The sequence below is a fragment of the Lynx rufus genome, unplaced genomic scaffold, assembly GCF_022079265.1.
Source record: "Lynx rufus isolate CCGP_SWC_20201006 ecotype Redwood Valley unplaced genomic scaffold, mLynRuf1.p SCAF_2, whole genome shotgun sequence".
Lineage (NCBI taxonomy): Eukaryota > Metazoa > Chordata > Mammalia > Carnivora > Felidae > Lynx > Lynx rufus.
In genome coordinates this window covers 180,276,213-180,297,070 of record NW_025814834.1, presented here as the reverse complement: position 1 = coordinate 180,297,070, position 20,858 = coordinate 180,276,213, and the positions used below count along the sequence as shown (strand labels likewise).

Genomic DNA, 20,858 nt, shown 5'->3' with positions numbered 1-20,858 from the left:
ATCTGTCCTTCTTGGGGAACGAATTAAGACCTTGCAGAGACTCCTACCTCTTAGTTTCTAACCACAACTAATACTTAACTCCCTAAATACCTTCTTAGCTCATACTATGTCAGACATTTATCTAGGAGCTGGGGAAATACAAACAAAACAAATTCTCTGTTCTCACAGTTTACATTCTAGTGTACAGAGACATGTAATAAATAAACAAATGTACAAATTAATAGGAATATGGTGTGGGAGTATTAACTACTTTTTTAAAAAAGGGTCCTCACTTAAGACTTTACTGATAAACTTAAAGGAAGTGAAGGATTAAGCTGGGTGGATATTTGGTAAGAGACATTCTAAGCAGAAGGAAATGTTAATGCTAAGGCCCTGAGGCAGGAATGTGCTAATATGTTTGAGAAACTGCAAAAAGCCTAGTGTATGACTGGCAGAGGGGTAATTGGGGCCAGGTCACAGGCCCCTTAAAAAGACCCTGGCTTTTATTCCAAGTGTGAGAGGAAGACACTGAAGGTTTTCAAGCAGAGAATTACAAGATCTAATCTACTTTTAAAGGGATCACTTGCCTTCTTCCTAATTCCTTCAAGAACAGAAGCAGGAAGAGCTTATTGCCATTATGAGCATACTGCAACAATCCAGAAGAGAGATGATGTTGACTTGGTTCAAGAAGAGTGGTGAATGTGGCAAGAAGGGTCGATTCAGGAGTCAAAAGCATAAATACAGAACACCTGAAGCTATGAATATTGATGAGGGAGTCATGAAATCACTTATGACACGAGTTTTTCAGTTGTAAAATATTAGCGGACAAGGACTTGTCTGGATTTTTTTTATAAGAAAAATTTGTTGTAACACTGAACGGGGAGTCAGAAAGCTTGAGATGACATCTCAATTGACCTTGGATAAATCTCTAACACTGAAAACTGCTTCTATCATCTTAGAATGTAATAATAAAAATTGCTCTCCTTGGTAAATTCAATTCTACAAATAGCTGATCTTTATTTAGTGGTTACTACATACCAGGCACTATGCCAAGAACTTTACTTGTATTACTGTATTTAGCCCTCCTAACAGCCAATGAGCTGTTATTTTTTTATCAACTCTATTCTAATGATGAAGAAACTGAGGTTTAAAGAAGTTAAATAACTTATCCAATGTTACCCAACCAGTAAGTGGCAGAGATAGACCCCATGACTCCGAAACCCATACACTTTAATCACTAAGCAAACTACCTCCAATTATTGGCTAACTTCTTTGTGCAAGGCAATATATTAAGTACAACGAAATAGGACAAAAATGTTCTATCATGAAGCTTCTAGTTTCACAGGAGAAACAAATAAAAAAATGTTTTAAAATTCCTTTATTATAGTTATATTTTATTTTGCCATTAAACACACACACTAATAAACCTTTTTCTGGGCATGGAAATTCTAGTCAACAATACTAGTCAACTAGTATTTCCTAGTCAACATTTAACACTCACTATGGGGAAATTTACCCTTCTGATCTAAGAGCTTGGATTCATTCCTTCTTTGGTACAGTTTAAAAATCTACATCTTTACTCCTCAATCAGATAATCTATGGGTATAGTGTGAACCAAAGGACCTGATGAAACCAAAAGCAAGTAGTTAAGAATATTCTTAATGGGGGCGCCTGGGTGGCTCAGTGGGTTACGTGTCCGACTTCGGCTCAGGTCATGATCTCACGGTCCATGGATTTGAGCCCCATGTCGGGCTCTGTGCTGACAGCTCAGAGCCTGGAGCCTGTTTCGGATTCTGTGTCTCCCTCTCTCTCTGACCCTCCCCCGTTCGTGCTGTGTCTCTCCCTGTCTCAAAAATAAATAAACGTTAAAAAAAAAAATTAAAAAAAAAAAAGAATATTCTTAATGAATGTCTAAAGCTGGTAAAAAAAAAAAAAAAAGGTTAACTAAGAGTACACTCAACAACTGGGGCACCTGGTTGGCTCAGCTGTGCTGACAGCTCAGCGCCTAGAGCCTGCTTCAGATTCTGTCTCCCTCTCTCTCTGCTCCTACTCTTCCCCTGCTCATACTTGGTCTCTCTGTCTCTCTCAAAAATAAACAAAACATTAAAAAAAAAAAAGTACACTCAATTGAAACGAGAGGTTTTGGAGGACAAAGAGGTGCCAGGAAGAAAAGAGATTACAGACATCTATGCTGGTACTGGCACACTCATTTTATATAATTATTGCCTAAATTCAAATAAACAAATTCAAACAACAAATAATACGTCTTCCACACTTCCAAGCTTTTCTTTTACCCCAGGCCATTCTTTCCCACCACCATCAAATATCCATTCCACCCCAACTTCCTCCTTCTCCCAAGAATTGATCTTTCCTGCTTCGTATCTTACCCCATCCAGTCCCCAACTTGTCTTAAAAACACATCTTTCACATTTCCTTTATATATGCCATATAATATTCACCTATATCAGCCTTCCCCAATTCACCAAATCAATTCCTAACTACTCCTTCAGACTCCATTCCAATGTTACCTCTTTATAAAGCATTCAAGCTGGTCACTCTTTTAAGATCCCATTTTCAAACAACAGTGTTACTATTACTGTTATTTGCTTACATGTTTTTCTCTAATCAGTAAACTCCTAGAGGAGAAGCATCATGTTTTTAAAAATGCCACACACGTCCAATTCAACTTTTTATCACTAGATCATGGCACATGAAAAGCACTCAATATTTATCTTAACAATACACAGATCCAGAATAGCACTAATTCCAGACTTAGGGAAAAGAAAATGATAGGAAAGAGAGGACTAAGTAAAATAGCAAATTGCAAAAGACTTCCTTCTAACTAGCTTGGGATACTAGCTAGTACAGAACCTAAATTCTCTTCTACATTATGGGCCCCGACACCCTTAATATTCCTTTCTATTTTCAGAGGGTGACTACTCTGTCCTATTAATAACCCAGGATCGCCTTCGTCAATTTAGATATGACCTCATTTTTCTAAACTCTACAAAATTATACCATTTCTTTCTTTCCTTTCTTATTTATCAAGAATGATTACCTATTTCCTTGTATACATATTCACAAATATCCCAAATATCTATTTATGAACAGATTGATTTATGATTCTTTCCTTCAATACCTAGCAGTGTTTTTATTAAGGCTAGGAAGGTGTATTTCTAGATTAAAAAATTAATTAGTACTCAGGAACAAGATACAAATGGCTACAACAGTTCCTAATACACTGGAGATACTCAGTAAATTTGGGAGAAAAAAGAGGAAAAGGTAGAAAACCAAGGAAAAAGGGTTAAAGTGTAATACATCATATAGTATTTACTAATTTATCATTTCAAATGGACTATTCACTTCTAATTCATAAACTGCCACTTTCACCAATATATCCCCAGTGCCTAGCATAGTACCTAGAAAGTAACAAGCACTCCGTATCTATTGATGAGTGAATAAATCAAGGGTCAACAAACTTCTTCTGTAAAGGGACAAAGTAATACTTTGGTAAATATTTTACTTTGGTAAATATTTTGGTAAATATTTACTTTGGTAAATAATGAATATTTTATGCTTTGATAAATAATAAATATTTTATGCTTTGCAAGCTATATGCTCTCTAGAGCAACTACTCAATGCAACTCTGCCATGGTAGCATGAAAGCAGCCACAGACAATAGGTAAACAAATGGGCATGGCTGTGTACCAATAAAACTTTGTTTATAAAAACAAGGAGTAGGGGTTTTTTTAATCACAATTTAAAAAACACAAAACTCACCAACCAAAAAGCAAAAAAAGAGGATAACCCCATAGTTTGTTGACCCCTGGAATGAGAATGAATGAAGTCAGATTCACAGATATAAGGATTTACTACTGAACAAAGGGAGAGAAGAAAGAAGGAAAGAGGGAAGTCAGGAAAAATGAAAGCTATCTCTGCCTTAGCAATAAAAGAAAAAAAAAAAAGAGCTGTACTTGGCAAAGAAAAGTTATGAAACATGCATCTTCCTCCAAACAACTAAAATGACATAGTATACTTTTTCAAGTCGAAAGATGTGATCTCTTTCTAAGCGTTCTTCTGCTTGTTTCAAGCCTAGCCTCTGCTCAGGTGTCAATGCAGATTCATCTATCACAGTAGCATTTTCTAAATAGTCCATCTCTGAAGAATTTTCTTTATTAGATTCATCATTCTTCATTTTACCTGGAAAAGGAAGCAACCACTTAGTTACCATCAGCAGAACTGATAAATTTAAAAAAAATTTAATGGAAAACATTCAATTTCTGCACATACAGAAAAAAGATTCTTTCCTTATACATTCCTTAGTTGTACAAGTTGGTATACTTATGTAAGATTCAAGTAAGAGATATACATGGTATCAGAATTCACAAAGAAAAATCTATGTCATGGGTGAAATGCCTATCTTGTTCTTCCAACCTATCAAGAGAGACAAATCTAACTGACACTCACTGCAGAAGGCTAACACACTATAACCATCTTGCAAAATGTCTGAAGTATGATAAAAAGCTATTTGAAGTCCCAAAGATTAATCACTAAAATCAGTTTAGTGACTTCATCAATATACACTAGCAGCCAAAATAACATACATACTCTAGACCACAAACCCACACCAAGCTCCTCCCTCTTTGCTTTCACTGAACTCATGGATATCTCTACCATATCAATATTTCTTTCTTTGCTTCCCTACCTCATAGCTACATTGCAATCTCTTCAAGGCAAAGACTGGGTGCTGTCATCTTTTCATTTTCAGCACGTAGCATTATATACCTAGCATACAGTAGGTTCCACCATCACTGTGATTTTTCTAAATACATAATGAATCATGTTATTCTCTTGCTTAAAATATATAAGGCTTTCAAAGAGTTCAGGATAAAGTTTAAACTCTCTAGCTTATTACATGTCATTCTTGCCTTCATGAAGGCAGTAAACAGAGTAACTACAATAATTCCAAGTTGTAGCAAGTGTTATAAAAGGGGAAATGCAAGTAACTGAGGAGAGTTTAGATATGGGAGTCAGGGAAGGCTTCTCTCAGATTTTAAACCAAGACCTTCAGAAAGAGAGCTAAGTTCTCTATATCTCTAACCTTATATTCTGCCTTAAGCATCTTTCATTTCATTCATACCAAATGTGCTAGAATGGATCATTGCTACTCGAAGTCTCAATGTCCTTTATATATGTTTTTTCTTCCACCATCAAGGCCCTCCTCACTTCAACTAGTAATGTTTACCTGTCCTGCAAAATTCAGCTTGAGCTTAACCTAATTCAGAAGACAGTCTGATATTCTTTATACAGTTGACACTTGAACAATACTGGGGCTTGGGGTGCCAAAATCTGCATGTAACTTTTGACTGCCCAAAACCTTTACTATTAATAGCCTATTTTTGACCAAAAGCCTAATGATTAACAGTTGATAGACACACATTTTGCATATTATATATACTATATATTTTATTCTTACAATAAGGTAAGCTAGAAAAAAGAAACTGTTATTAAAAAAAATCATGAGAAAATAGATTTACAGTACCATACTATATTTACTAAAAAAAAAAAAAAAAAATCAGGGGTGCCTGGCTGGCTCAGTCAGTAGAGCATGTGACTCTTGATCTTGAGATTATAAACTGAGCCCCATGCTGAGTGTAGTGATACTTTTAAAAAAATGAAAATATTAAAAAAAAATTTTTAAGCTTATTTTTATTTATTCTGAGAAAGAAAAGGAGAAAGAGCACAAGAGAGGGAGGAGGAGGAGGAGGAGGAGGAGGAGGAGGAGGAGGAGGAGAGAGAGAGAGAGAGAGAGAGAATCCCAACCAGGCTCCACGCTGTAAGCACAGAGCCCAACTCGGGGCTCCATCCCACGAACGATGAGATCATGACCTGAGCCAAAATCAAGAGTCAGACACTTACCCAACTGAGCCACCCAGGTGCCCCCCAAAATAATAATTTTTTTTAATTAAAAAAAAATCCATATAAGTGGACCTGTGCAATTCAAACCTGTGTTGTTCAATTATACAACTGTATTCTCGTAACACTCTCTATTGTTTCACATTTGCATAATAATGTAATTTGTATTCATTTATCTATCTCCTACTTCACATGATAGATTCCTTGATGCTAATGACTAGGTATTATTTAACTTTGTATTTTCAGATTTTAATACCTAGACCAGAGAAGACACATAATAAAAGTGTACTGAACAAATAAATTTGGATGTATCTAAAAACACTACTTAAAGTAAACGTTCATGGACAACAGATCTCTCCATTCTGCCCTCAAAAGCCAACTGCATGCCATCTACAAGAACCATGACAGTCAATTCTACCTTTTGATAACACGAATTTTCTAAACAAAGAAGAAAGGTTAGGCCTTTGGAAATGAAGTGTTTCCTACCACAAGGACACAGAAGTCTCTAGAGTCAGGTGGCAAACTCTTAAGATGTTATTAGAAGGATTCAAACATAAGAATTATGTTAGGTTGGCTAATTAATTCTTAAATTATTGTCAGGGAAAGACTGATGCACAATAAGTAATTTGCAATTGTATCCCAGTATTTAGAAAAATAATTTAGCTTTTTAGTAACAATTTTATGACGGTAATGTAAAATAAAAGGTAAAATTCTAGTTTTATTTCTACATTTCATGATAAAGAACAGTAGTAAGAATATTCTAACCTTTTTCTCTTTTCTATATGTACAATTTGCCAAGCACTACAAGGCAACATCAGCAAATCTTGTAAAACTGTCATTTCTGCCAATATAAATAATTATAGAAAGTTACATGCCTTCTTTAAAATTCAGAAATAAACTATTTATTTTTCTAAAATCAACATGAATATAAAATAACATCTGGCAGAAGTTCCCAAATTTCTTCCATCAAACTCCAGTTCTGTGAGATGTTAATACTATCCCAAAACAAGAGTTCAAAACAGGTATTCAAACAAAAACCTCTACATGAATGTTCATAGCAGCACTATTCACAATAGTCAAATGTGGAAATGACCCAAATGTCCAATCACTGATAAACATAAACAAAATGGGGCATATCCGCACAGTGGAATATTATTCAACTGTCTTAGCTCAGGTTGTCATAACAAAATACCATAGACTTAACAGGGATTTATTTTCTCACAGTTCTAGAGGCAGGAAAGCCCAACATCAAGGTGCCAGCAGGTTTGGTGTCTAATTAGAGCTCTCTCCTTGGATTGCAGACAGTTGCTTTCTTGCTGTGTCCTCACAAGGCCATTCCTTGGTTCATGCATACAATGAGACAGATGCCTCTATTCCTCTTCTTATAAGGCTTCAATCCCATTGTATTAGGAACCTACCCTTATGACCTCATTTAATCTTAATTACCTACTAAAAGCTCTTATCTCCAAATGCAATCATACGGGAGTTGAGACTTTAGCATACAAAATTTAAGGGGACACAATTCAGTCTATAGCATCAGCCTTAAAAAGGAAAAGTCCTGGGGGGTGCCTGGGGGACTCAGTCAGTTAAGCATCCTACTATCAGCTCAGGTCAACACCATGATTTCATGGTCATGAGATCGAGTTCCACATCAGGCTCTGCACTGGGTGTGGAGCCTGGTAGAGATTCTCTCTCCCTCTGCCCCTCTCCCCTGCTTTTCCATGCTCGCTCTCTCTAAAACAAAAAAAAAAAAAAAAAGTACTGATATATATAACACAAATGAACCTTGAAAACACGATGCTTAATGAAGGAGCCAGACATACAAAACAACATACATGATTCCATTTCTATGAAATATCCAGAAAAGGTAAATATATAGAAACAGAAAGCTTCGTATTAGTGATTGTCAGAAGATGACAGGAGGAGGGCAAAAGGATGTGAATCTTAATGAGTAGAGTGTTTCCTTTTGGGGTGATGAAAAAGTTCTGCAATTAGATAGTGGTGATGGTTGTACAACACTATAAATGTACTTAATGTCACTAAGTTATATACTTTTAAATGGTTAAGACAGTAGTTATCATATGACTCAGAACTCTACTTCAACATATATATCAAGGAGAAATGAATACACACACCCACACAGAAATTTTTAAATAAATGTTCAAAAAAATGTTCATTGCAGGGTTATTTATACTAGGCAAAAGATGGAAACAATTCAATTATCTATCAGCTGATAAAAGGATAAGTAAAACATGGTATAGCCATAAGATGGAATATTATTCAGCAATAAAAAGGAATAAGGTACTAGTACATGCTACAACATGTATGAATCTTAAAAACATTCTGCTAAGTGTAAAAAGCCAGACACAAAAGGCCACATGTTATATGATTCCCTTTATATAAAACAGGGAAATCTATAGAGACAGAAAGTAGATTACTGGCTGGCAATGTCTAGGAGGAGGGAGTAATGAGTAAGTGACTTCTAATGGGTACAGTTTCTTTTGGGGGTGATAAAAATTTTCAGGAATTAGACAGTGGCTATATCTACACAACTCTATGAATATAGTACTAAAAACCCCTAAACTGTATGTTTTTAAATGAGACATTTTGGCATGTGAACTGTATCGCAATAAAACTATTATATAAAAAGGTAAGTAAGAAAAATTTTAAATATGACAAATAGTAATAAAGACTATGGACAAAGGCACCTGGGCATCTGACTCCTGGTTTCAGCTCAGGTTATGATCTCACAGTTCATGAGTTCGAGCCGAGTCAGGCTCTGAGGGGCTGGTGCAGAGCCTGCTTGGGATTCTCTCTCTTCCTCCCTCTCTACCCCTCCCTCACTCACACTCTCTCTTAAAATAAATAAATGAACTTAAAAAAAAAAATAAGACTACTGAGAACAATTAAAAAGAGTAAAGACTGTAAATTCCTCCTTCACTGAAAAGGTGAAGGAGGTAAGGGAGCAAGCCATGTGGACATCTCAGGGAAGAATGTTCCAAGCAAAGGAAAAGCAAATGTGAAGACCATTCTCCATATTTGAGGAAATGCAAGGAAACCATGCAGTTGGAGCAGAGAAGGGGAGAGGGAAAAAATGTAGAATGAAAGCAGAGAAGTGGAACAGTAGCACAGATCACAGTAGCACAGATCACATAGGGCCTCACAGGTCACTGCAAGGATGCTAACTATTACTCTAACGTATAGGAAACTAGTAAAACACTTTGAAGAGTAGTAACATGATCTGAATAATTTTAAAAGGATTATTCTGGCTGTGTAAAAAGTAAAATGAAAGGTGGTGTAAATGAAAGTAAGGAAATGAGTTAGGTTATCCTGCTCAAAAGCATATCTTACTCAGGAGCTTTTCAAAAATCCAGCATCTTGGAGCCCGTGAGTGGCTCAGTCGGTTAAGCATCCAAATCTTGGTTTTGGCCCAGGTCATTATCTCACAATTTCTTGAGTTCAAGCCCCATGTAAGTCTGTGCTGGCAGCATGAAGTCTGCTTGGGATTCTCTCTCTGCCTCTTTCTCCCCATCCTTCTCACTTGCACTGTCTTGTCTGTCTCTCTCAAAATAAATAAACTTGAAAAAAAAATTTTAAATACTAAAAGGGGACCTGGGTGGCTTAGCTGGTTAAGAGTCTGACTTTAGCTCATGCCATGAATTCTCAGTTGGTGAGTTCGAGCCCCACATCAGGCTGTCTGCTGTCAGCACAGAGCCCACTTCAGATCCTCTGCCTCCCTCTCTCTCTAACCCTCCCGTTTGTGCTCTTTCAAATATAAACATAAAATAATAAAAATTAATATTAAAAAATAATCCTATGGTCGCCTGTATGGGTCAGTCTATTCAACATCTAACTCTTGATTTTGGCTCAGGTCATGATCCCATGGTTGTGGGACTGAGCCCTGTCTCAGGCTTAGCAAGGGCTCAGCGCTGAACATGGAGCCTGCTTAAGATTCTCTCTCTCTCCTGTTGTCCCTCTTCCTTGCTTGTGATCTCTCTCAAATAAAAATAAATAAATAAATCTTTAATTAAATTTTTCACTAACTCAAGTGGTCAAACCATTATAAGTGATCTTTAAGCAACTTCAAGCATTCACAGGGGCACCTGGGTGGCTCAGCTGGTTATCAGAGCCTGCTTAGGATCCTCTGTCTCCCTCTCTCTCTGTCCCAGCCCCGCTCACATCCTTGCTCTCTCAAAAATAAATACATTTCAAAGAAAAAAATCATTGGAGCGCCTCAGTGGCTCAGTTGGTTAAGCATCTGGCATCAGCTCAGGTCATAATCTTGTAGTTAGTGAGTTTGAACCCCACACTGGGCTCTCTGCTGTCAGCTCCTGTCTTAGTATCATCTGTCTCACTCTCTGCTCCTCCCCTCCAGCGCTCTCTCAAAAATAAATAAACATTAAAAAAAAAATCATTCATGGGGCTCCTGGGTGGCTTAAATAGCTGAGTGACTTCAGCTCAGGTCATGATCTTGCAGTTAATGTGTTCAAGCCTCTGTGCTGACAGCTGGAGACTGGAGCCTGCCTCGGATTCTGTGTCTCCCTCTCTCTCTGCCTCTCCCCTACTCATGCTCTATCTCTCTCGAAAATAAACAAACATTTAAAAAAAATTTTTTTAATCATTCATTGGGGCGCCTGGGTGACTCAGTTGATTAAGCATCTGACTCAGTTATAACTCAGGTCATGACTGCATTAGTTTCATTGGGTTTGAACCCCACAATGGGTTTTGTGCTGATGGTGCAGAGCCTACTTGGGATTCTCTCTCTTCTCCCTTTCCCTTTGCCCCTCCCCAGCTCGTGCTGTCTCTGTCTAAATAATAAACTTAAACATTTTTAATACAAAAAATAAATTAAAAAAAATCATTCACATGTTATCATGTTCAGATTTGCTTATCTAAACATTATCAGTAGTGTTATTTATTTGATACTATCTTTAAATTGACTTGCTTTTTTTGTCCTTCTCCTAAAGCATATCTTTAAAATTACGAAGTTGGGGGGCGCCTGGGTGGCGCAGTCGGTTAAGCGTCCGACTTCAGCCAGGTCACGATCTCGCGGTCCGGGAGTTCGAGCCCCGCGTCAGGCTCTGGGCTGACGGCTCAGAGCCTGGAGCCTGTTTCCGATTCTGTGTCTCCCTCTCTCTCTGCCCCTCCCCCGTTCATGCTCTGTCTCTCTCTGTCCCAAAAATAAATAAACGTTGAAAAAAAAAAATTTAAAATAAATAAATAAATAAATAAAATTACGAAGTTGGTATTTTCCTTATGCATATAAAAATACGTCTATTAAAATTAAAAAAAAAAAGTCTGTCAACATACTGTCACCAGAAATAAAAAGAAACTATTTCTAAACTCTTTACCGGAGGTTCTCAAAGTGTGAAATAGCTTTCTTTTGTTATTCATATACCAAGAAAAGGTTTTATCCAACTAGCCACAGAAACATAAGGAAAAAAGATTGGTAAGAAAAATCCATTAAGTTAAACAGAATCAGGATTACTCAAAAGACATAGACAACATTTATAAGCAATTAATTAAAACTAAGATCAAAATCCCAAAAGAAAATGAATTTTATACCAATAGCTCAAGTAAATTCCAAGGGTCCTAACCAATCTGTGCTTCCATTCTTGTTCCTGTCAAAAAATTTGCTGCACTGCAGCCAAAAAGATTAAAAATATGTATCTGTATCTGATCATAGCACTACCTTACTTAAAATTCTTTAGTGTCTTCCAAAACACTCATAATAAAGTCCAAACTGCCTATCATGTCCCAAAAGGTCCTTCATTCTCCAATTGTTCTAAGACTTTTCAGCTGTATCATTTGCTACTTTTCCCCTCAATTCTGTTCCAGTCATAATCTCAGTCATAACTCTCAGTCTCACATTTATGTCCTACATTTTCTCAATCTAAAATCTAAATCCCTCAATTAAATCATGTACTCTCTCAACTCTTAAGTTTTTGGCACTGAACTAAACCACCACTTTATCTGTATCACCCCCCATCAAACTAGAAGCTTCCTTGAGGTCTGGGGCTGTATTTTTTGGGTTTTTCATTGTAAACATATGCTTGGCATATAAAAGGAACTCAATACATACATGTTTGTTGAATGAATGAGTTACATATTACCAGGACCACTTAAAAAGTGTTTGTGTGTGTACACATGCACATACCTACATACTGGACTATAGGAGCCACTAATTTCTATTTGCACAGGCTTTTTACCCACCTCAATAAATGTAAACGTTCTTTTTTAGCTTAAAAAGCCATATTATTTGGGCACCTGGGTGGCTCAGTTGGTTAAGCATCTTACTCTTGATTTCAGCTCAGGTCATAATCTGATGGTTGTGAGATCAAGCCCTGTGTCAGGCTCTGCACTGAGTGCAGGGCCTGCTTGGGATATTCTCTCTCTCTCTCTCTCTCTTTCTGCCCCTCCTCTGCTCACACACGCACACTTGTGCTCTTTCTCTCCCTCTCAAAATAAACAAACATTTTTAAAAAGCCGTATTATTAATGTCCTTCTTGTAATTAAAGTAGTTAAAATCGGGGCGCCTGGGTGGCGCAGTCGGTTAAGCGTCCGACTTCAGCCAGGTCACGATCTCGCGGTCCGTGAGTTTGAGCCCCGCGTCAGACTCTGAGCTGATGGCTCAGAGCCTGGAGCCTGTTTCCGATTCTGTGTCTCCCTCTCTCTCTGCCCCTTCCCCGTTCATGCTCTGTCTCTCTCTGTCCCAAAAATAAATAAACGTTGAAAAAAAAAAAAAAAGTAGTTAAAATCAAACTGGTGATAATCTAAACACTATTAACATAGGAAAAATCTCTCCAAAAATGTGACCCTGGGATAATCTAATTTGTACTTACTCAAATCATCTGATATGTCTTCAATTCCCGAAGCACTATCATCAGAATCACCAGTATTATCTGTACATGCTTGTTGCTTCTGAGATCGTGGTGAGTTTTCCAAAGCAGATTTTTCTCCCTCTACATCAATATTCACTTTGTCCAGAGAAGTAAAGGAACTTGGAATTTTTCTTCCAATCTGCTGTAATTCTATCTGTCGCATGTTTTCTTTTAACGGTAAACTGGGTGCCTTCTCTGGTTCTGTTAGCGAACCAGGGACCTTTTCTGATTTCATCTGAGCAATGGGTACTTTTTCTGTTTTCCTCTGTGAACTAAGTGCCTTTTCTGCTGCTATTGCCTGGGAGCTGGATGTCTTTTCTGTTTTCACTGGTGAATTAGATGACTTTGGTGACTTTTCTGCTTTTGCCTGTGAAACAGGTACCTTCTCTGCTTTTACTGGTGAATTAGGTGATTTTTTTGTTTTGCAATGACTTTGATCTCGAAGGACTAATCCCAAATCTTTAGGACTTGCTACGTTGGCAGCATTTACTTTACATGATTTAACTTCTGTCTTTTCTATACAAATATCATTTTGCTTATTTTTTTTACTACTATTCCTACTTGGAGAGCTGGTCCCAATTTCTTTTATGGATTTATCATTTCTAGCTTTCAAAGTTTGATTAGATATAACTTTAACTGCTTTGCTTTCTTCAGAAAGAGCCCAAGCATTCTTCTTTGGTTCATGATTTTCATTTTTAGAGGTCTTAGACTCTTCCATTATTTGAAAACCTACTTCTTCCCAATTGTGATACTGTAAAATGGCAGATTTCTAGTAGTTGAATTGCTTCAAGTCCAGATTAGGCAAACAAACTATTGGATTGGAAAAAAAAAAAGAAAAATCTGTTATTTAAAACACAAAAGCCACTTTTTTTTAATTGGTGAGACTTTCAAAATTTGTTCTTAAAACTAAAGAAATAGTAAAAAATTAAAAACTCTGAAAACCATATGAGGAGTTAAAACCCACTTAGTAAATAACAACCAAATGTTCATAAAGAAGGTTGTAATGTAATCATGGCAATATGACATCAAAACAATTTTAGAAGTAAAATTTGTTTTACATTACCCAATAAGAATTTCAACTAAAAGGGAAATAAAACCTGCAATTGATGTACCACAATTAACATAAAAGGAAATGGAACAAAGAAAACACAAAAACCCTAATCTAGGGGAGCCTGGCTGGCTCAACCAATGGAGCATTTGACTCTTGGGGTCGTGAGTTCAAGTCCCACATGGTGTATACAGATTACTTAAATAAACAAAGCTTTTAAAAAAAGAATCCAAATTTATAGGCAATATAGGGAATCAGTTTATAGAGGCCCAAATTGAAAGATTTTGCCTACATGACTTTCCTACTAAACACTACCTATTTATACTGCTAACCTACTTCAAACTTGATTTTCTAAAGATGGGGAAATAATGTCAACAGACTTTCTCCACCTCTAAAGTATAAATGAGTTTAAATTAATTTTTCTGAGATTAAAAAATTTAAAAATAGGAACCCAGAATTAAAAAATGATAGTAATATTTTATATGATACAATGGTGGTTACATGACATTATACATTATACAAAATCGATAGAATATATACCATTAAAAGTGAACCCTAACATAAACTATGGACTTTGGGTGATAGAGACATGTCAATGTAGGTTCACTGACATAACAAATATACCACCCTGGGATGATGATAGGGAGGCTATTCCTGTATTGGGGAAGGGAGTTTATGAGCCTTCTGTATTTTCTGGTCAATTCTGCTATAAAAACTTAAACTGCTATATAAAAAGGAATGTTTAAAAAAGAAAGATGATAGAATACTAAAATCAGTCAGAACTCATCTTGTTCTAAAATATAATAGAAACAATTATACATTTACCACTGAGCACAAACTACAAACAAATTAAAATGCTGCATTTTGTTATTTCTATATTAGAAATACCCTGTATACTGTATTTTACAGAAATAAGAATTTTTTTTTACTGTTCACTTTGCCCTGTATGCCTTAAATTCAGATCTATGCTTCTAAACAGATAACTAATATGAATAAAAATTAAAGTCAGCTAAAACAAAATGTAAGTGGCATCTTTGATTTTACTTAATTTATTAAACTACAAATTTGGGCAAATGAACACCTCTAATCATATAACCATACATCATATAAATGCAAAAAAATTGCCTAAAATAAAAAGTCCAAAACACCAAGTCATATCCTCCCAACTATCTATTTATACCAAAACCTATGTCCAAATTAAAGAAACTAAACTTACCTAGCTATGTCTCCACCACAACATCTTACTCAACGTGCACCTAAGTTTTATAATTCCTACTGTAGTAAAGCAGTATGTATCCTCTGCCTTGATCTCTGTCCAGATTGACATTCTCTTTTATTTAAAAACAAAAACAAAAACAAAAACAATTAGATTCTTCTTTCTAAATTATTTTATGGACACCTGGGTGCCTCAGTCATTTAAGCATCCAACTCTTGGTTTTAGTTTGGTTTTTGCGGTTTCATGGGTTTGAGCCCTACACATCGGGCTTTGTGCTGGTAGCATGGAGTTTGCTTGGGATTCTCTCTCTCTCTCTCTGTCCCTCTCCCACTTATGCTGTCTCTCAATAAATAAATAAACTAAAAAAATAATTTTATAAAGTAACTTTTTCAAATTATAAAATTTAAGCCAAAAAAAAAACTTTAAGCCAAAACCATCCTAGATTTTCACCATTAATGTCTTCTGTGACTAATATTATTTTCTAGTAAAAAGCTGTAGCACTCTTAGCTATAAAAGAATGTTTATATTCCTGGTTTTTGGATATTTGAATTTATTAAATTTATACATTCTGCTCTCAATATTCTTCATAAGGTGTTTCACTAAATGTCAAAACAGTTACCAAATATGGACTATATCTAAATTCTTGTAGAAACTACTGCACATTCTTAATTTTAAAAATAAAAATGGATTCTATTTCTAAAAGATTAGTTTTACCTTATCCAGAAACCAAAATATTTTAGATTTTCTAATTCTATTCTATGATGATGACTCTAATAATTTTGTAGATGCCATCTCCCTGACAAAAGCCATAATACAACAAACACTTGATTGAGCCACACTGATCCACAATTCCATTTATAAAACTTTTTAGAGGAGCGCCTGGGAGGCTCAGTTGGTTTAGCGTAGGACTCTTGATTTTGACTCAAGTCATGATTTCACTGTTCGTGGGTTTGAGCCCCATGTTGGGCTCCATGCTGGTGGCACAGAGCCTGCTTAGGAGGATTCCCTCCCTCTTTCTCTGCCCCTCCCCTGCTTGCACTCTCTCTCTCAAAAATAAACTTAAAAAAAAACTTTTAAAGATTTTTTTTTTAATGTTTATTCATTTTTGAGAGAGACAGAGCACGAGTGGGGTAGGGGCAGAGAGAGAGGAAGACACAGAATCTGAAGCAGGCTCCAGGCTCTGAGCTGTCAGCACAGAGTCCGACGCAGGATCCAAACCCACGAACTGTGAGATCATGACCTGAGCCAAATTTGAACATTTAACCAACTGAGCCACCCAGGCCCCAACAAAACTTTCTAGATACACTATTCTTCCACTCAAAAAAAACTCTATAAATCGGGGTGCCTGGGTGGCTCAGTCAGTTGAGCGTCTGACTTCAGCTCAGGTCATGATCTCAAAGTTCATGGGTTCGAGCCCCGCATAGGGCTCTGTGCTGACAATTCAGAGCCTGGAGCCTGCTTCAGATTCTGCCTCTCCCTCTCTCTCTCTGCCCCTCCCCCACTTGTTCTCTCTCCCTCTCTCTCTTAAAAAAAATAAACATTAAAAATTAAAAAAAAAACTCTATAAATCAAGTTTGTATACATAAATTAAAGCTACATTTAAAAAATTAATGTACTTAATATAGATAAATGCTAGTTCAAGACTCAGGAAATTGCTACATTTCACTTTGATTAATTTGGTTCATGTAACTAAAAGTACATTTAAATTTTTAACAGGAACATGTTATTAAAAACAAGCTTTACTTAATTTCTAATCTTCCTCATCTTCTTGTAAGAGTAACAGATGTCCTATTCAAAAAAAAAAAAAAGCATGGTAATATTATATAGCAAAATTCCTATTTTAAGCTATCAACAGTATAAATTTTTCCCAAAAAAGTTGTAATTTCTAGAAATGAAGTTCTCTCTGAGGAGGTTAAGATTTTGAAAATAAGGTTCACTGCTTCCCACTGCACACTCATAGCAAAATTGGTTGAACAAAATAAAAATGTCAGACCTATGTTCTAGTTCCTGGCTACATTTCTCCAATGCAGTAAATGAGGATTAAATGAGGTTCCAACCTTGAATGCACTATTATTGTCAAGAAGATACAAAGAATTTTTAATAAATTTTAAAAAGGTATTTGAATATAGAAAACAATAGCATTTAGAATGTATCCCATTTCATTTTTATATTATTAAGATATCAGTTCACTTCTTACTTCTAGTTCTAACCATGTCTTCCTTTCTTGAATTCTTACAATGCCTACAGATACTAGAGACTGAGGGAGTTCTCAGGCCCTGAGACTTCAACTAACAACTAGTGCCAGGTTCCTGACTTTGCTGTGAAAATGAATTCAAGGACAAGTCAGAGTGAAATACAGCAGAGGAAGCTTTACTACAAAGCAAAAGTACACACCTGAAGGAAAGAGGAGTCCGTACGGGCACACTCAGGGAATCTAAGTAGCGCCGGGTGGATATGGGGCTGATTTTTATTGGTGGTTATAATTTGGGGATGAAACATTCATATGGGGTTCTGCAGAATACGCAGAGATTTCTAGGAATTCTGCATAATACTACATATGCCCTATGATGGCTACTATGCACAGGTGCAGTCTGATTTCAGGCTAACTGGGTCTTGGTGTGCATGTAGGTTAAGCAACAGCAGGATGCTTATTATCATTAGAAACCACAGAGCTATCAGAGGTTTGCTTAATCGCCACAATCTGTCAGGTATCAGACTAGGTTCCCCGTTTTTTTGTTCCTCCTGCAAATATCTAGCACTTCCCTATTCAATACCTGCCCCACTACCACAATGCTGGGTACTCAAAAGACATTCAAAATCACTACCAATTAAAATATCCATTCCAGACTGATGGCCAAACACGGGGCCTGTAGTTGTGCCTGTGCCTCAGTAAGTCTAATTGTGGCATTGAGTATTAACAAAAACTTGAAAATATTAAGTCCCATTCTCCAAAGTGCATTTTATCCATAATAAAAAAGGATAATCTAATCTCCATATGCTTCTTCTGTCTTTCCCAATTTGTTCAGGATTCAGGAAAGGAAAGAGTGCTATTTATTGGTCCCCGTAAGCCCCAAGAAGTAGGTAAATTTTATAAGACTCTGAATGTCTTAAATGTCTATCCTATCTTCATATTTTGTTTAATTAAGTTTAAAATTCTAGGTTAGAAATCATTCACTCAATGGGGCGCCTGGGTGGCGCAGTCGGTTAAGCGGCCGACTTCAGCCAGATCACGATCTCGCGGTCTGTGAGTTCGAGCCCCGCGTCAGGCTCTGGGCTGATGGCTCGGAGCCTGGAGCCTGTTTCCGATTCTGTGTCTCCCTCTCTCTGTGCCCCTCCCCCGTTCATGCTCTGTCTCTCTCTGTCCCAAAAATAAATAAACGTTGAAAAAAAAAAATTAAAAAAAAAAAAAAAAGAAATCATTCACTCAAAATGCTACAGGTATTGTTTCAATGATTTCTAGTTTCTAGTATTACTAGGGAAAATCATGCCATTCTTATTTTCCATTTCTTTTTTTAATGTTTATTTACGAGACAGGGAGAAAGACAGTGAGAGAGTGAAGAGGGCAGACAAAGAGAGAATCCCAAGCAAGCTCCATGTTATCAGTACAGAGCCCAATGTAGGGCTAAAACCCATGAACTGTGAGATCATGACTGAGCCAAAACCAAAGCCAGATGCCCGTATTTTCCATCTTTTTTACTGAACTGTTTCTTTTCTGTATGGAAACTTAGGATATTCTCTTTGTCTCGGTGTTCTGTAATTTTTTTTTTCAATTTAGGTTTGAGTTAGTTAACATATAGTGTAGTTAGTATTGGTTTCAAGTGCTCTGTAATTTCTTTTTTTTTTTAATTTTTTTTAACGTTTTTATTTATTTTTGAGACAGAGAGAGACAGAGCATGAATGGGGGAGGAGCAGAGAGAGAGGGAGACACAGAATCGGAAGCAGGCTCCAGGCTCTGAGCCATCAGCCCAGAGCCCGACGCGGGACTCAAACTCACGGACCGCGAGATCGTGACCTGAGCTGAAGTCGGATGCTTAACCGACTGAGCCACCCAGGCGCCCCATGTAATTTCTAATTGATAAACCATGGAGCAGATATTTCTTCAAACATTTGTCTGGGTATTTAGTTGGCTGTTTTAATCTCTAACTCAAGTTCCCCAGTTTTGACAATTTTTTCTTATATTATGTCTTGTATCTTTTCCTCCCTTTCATTTTCTCCGTCCTTTTTCTCTAACTCCTATTAATTGGCCTTTATGTCTCCTACATTGATTCTACATTTATCTTACCTTTCTATCCATTTTCTATCTCTTTATTTTCTTTCCTCAGTGATTTCCTCACCTTTATCTTCCAAATCTTCCGCATTTAAGAGGAGAGGAGCATTTTCATTTCTAAAAATGCCTTAACTCTCTGATTATTCCTTTTTACGACACTCTGTTCTTGTCTCATGATTATTATCTCTTATTTCTGAATGCTAATAGTTTTCTTAAATCTTTTTTCTGCTCCCCGTAGTTTCCTGACTTTCTTATTTGTTTTCTTCTCTATCAAGCATAATAGGAATCTCAGGAGAAAAAGAGAATAAAGGAGACAGAAGAATACTTGAAGAAATAGTCAAAAACTTCCCAAATCAGATGAAAGACACAATTATACACAACCAAAAAGACCAATAACTCCAAGCAGAATAAACTAAAAAAATCCACACCAAGACCAACTACTACTCAATTTTGATAAACAATGAGAGAATTTTGAAAGCAGTAAGAGAGAAGCAACTTTTCATATACTAAGAATTCACAATAAGATTAAAAGATGATTTCCCATCAGAAACCATGAAAATCAGAAAAAAGATGACATATTTAAAGTTCTGAATGAAAAAAATGTCAACCAAGCATTCTCTAGCCTTCTGGCAAAACTATACTCTACAAAGGAGGAATTATGACATTCCAGATAAACCTCCTGGAAATCAGGAAGTATTTAAGCTCATGTGACTTACAGCCCCCAAGGAAGGGGAGAGCTGGAAGACTATTCTACTCTTACTATTCTTCTTACTGTTCTTATCATTTACTTTAAAGGATTAAGCACTCCACCCCTTGCTTACTGTTATTAAGCTCAAAAATCCCAAGAATGGTTTAGGAGCTTTTTTCCCAGAGCTGCCAAAAGCTAGACACTAAGCAAAATTCATATATGCAGTCCACTGTGCACTCACTCACTTCCTTCTCTGAAGTTATCACCAATAACTTATATTGTTAACAATATTGGGTTTTGTTTTGTTAAGTTTATTTATTTTGAGGGGTAGGGGGAGAGGGGGAGAGAGAGGGAGAGGGAGAGGGAGGGAGAGAGAGAGAGAGAGAGAGAGAGAGAGAAAGCGAAAGTGGGAGGAGTAGATAGAGAGGGAGAAAGAGAATCCAGAGCAGGCTCCATGATGTCACCCAGAGCCCCAGGAGATCATAACCTGAGCTGAAATCAGGAGTTGGGAACTCAAACCGACAGAGCTACCCAGGCACCCCTATCGTTAACAATATTGTTAAGATGCCAACACTACCCAAAGCAATCTAAAAACTGAATGCACTATCAAAATCCCAATGGTATTTTTTGCCGAAATAGAAAACCTCATCCTAAAATTCATATGGAATTTCAAAAAACTCTGACTAGCCAAATCAACCTAGAAAAAGAAGAAAAAAGAATTGGAAGACTCACACTTCCTGATTTCAAAACTTAATACAAGCTACAGTAATCAAACAGCATGATACTGGCATAAAAAAAAAAAAAAAAAAAAAACACAGATCAATAGAATAAAACAGAGAGCCCCAGAATAAACCCTCACATAT

At 36.6% G+C, this 20,858-nt stretch overlaps 1 protein-coding gene across 1 annotated transcript in view; it reads right to left on the bottom strand.

The window, feature by feature from the left end:
• The window catches only part of TUT4 (terminal uridylyl transferase 4), a 135,442-nt gene that overhangs the window by 93,875 nt on the left and 20,709 nt on the right, over positions 1-20,858 (bottom strand). The window contains 2 exon segments of the mRNA XM_047083259.1: positions 4,016-4,179; positions 12,738-13,586. Of these exon segments, the coding sequence (XP_046939215.1) occupies positions 4,016-4,179; positions 12,738-13,494 (921 nt within the window). The 5' untranslated portion in view covers positions 13,495-13,586.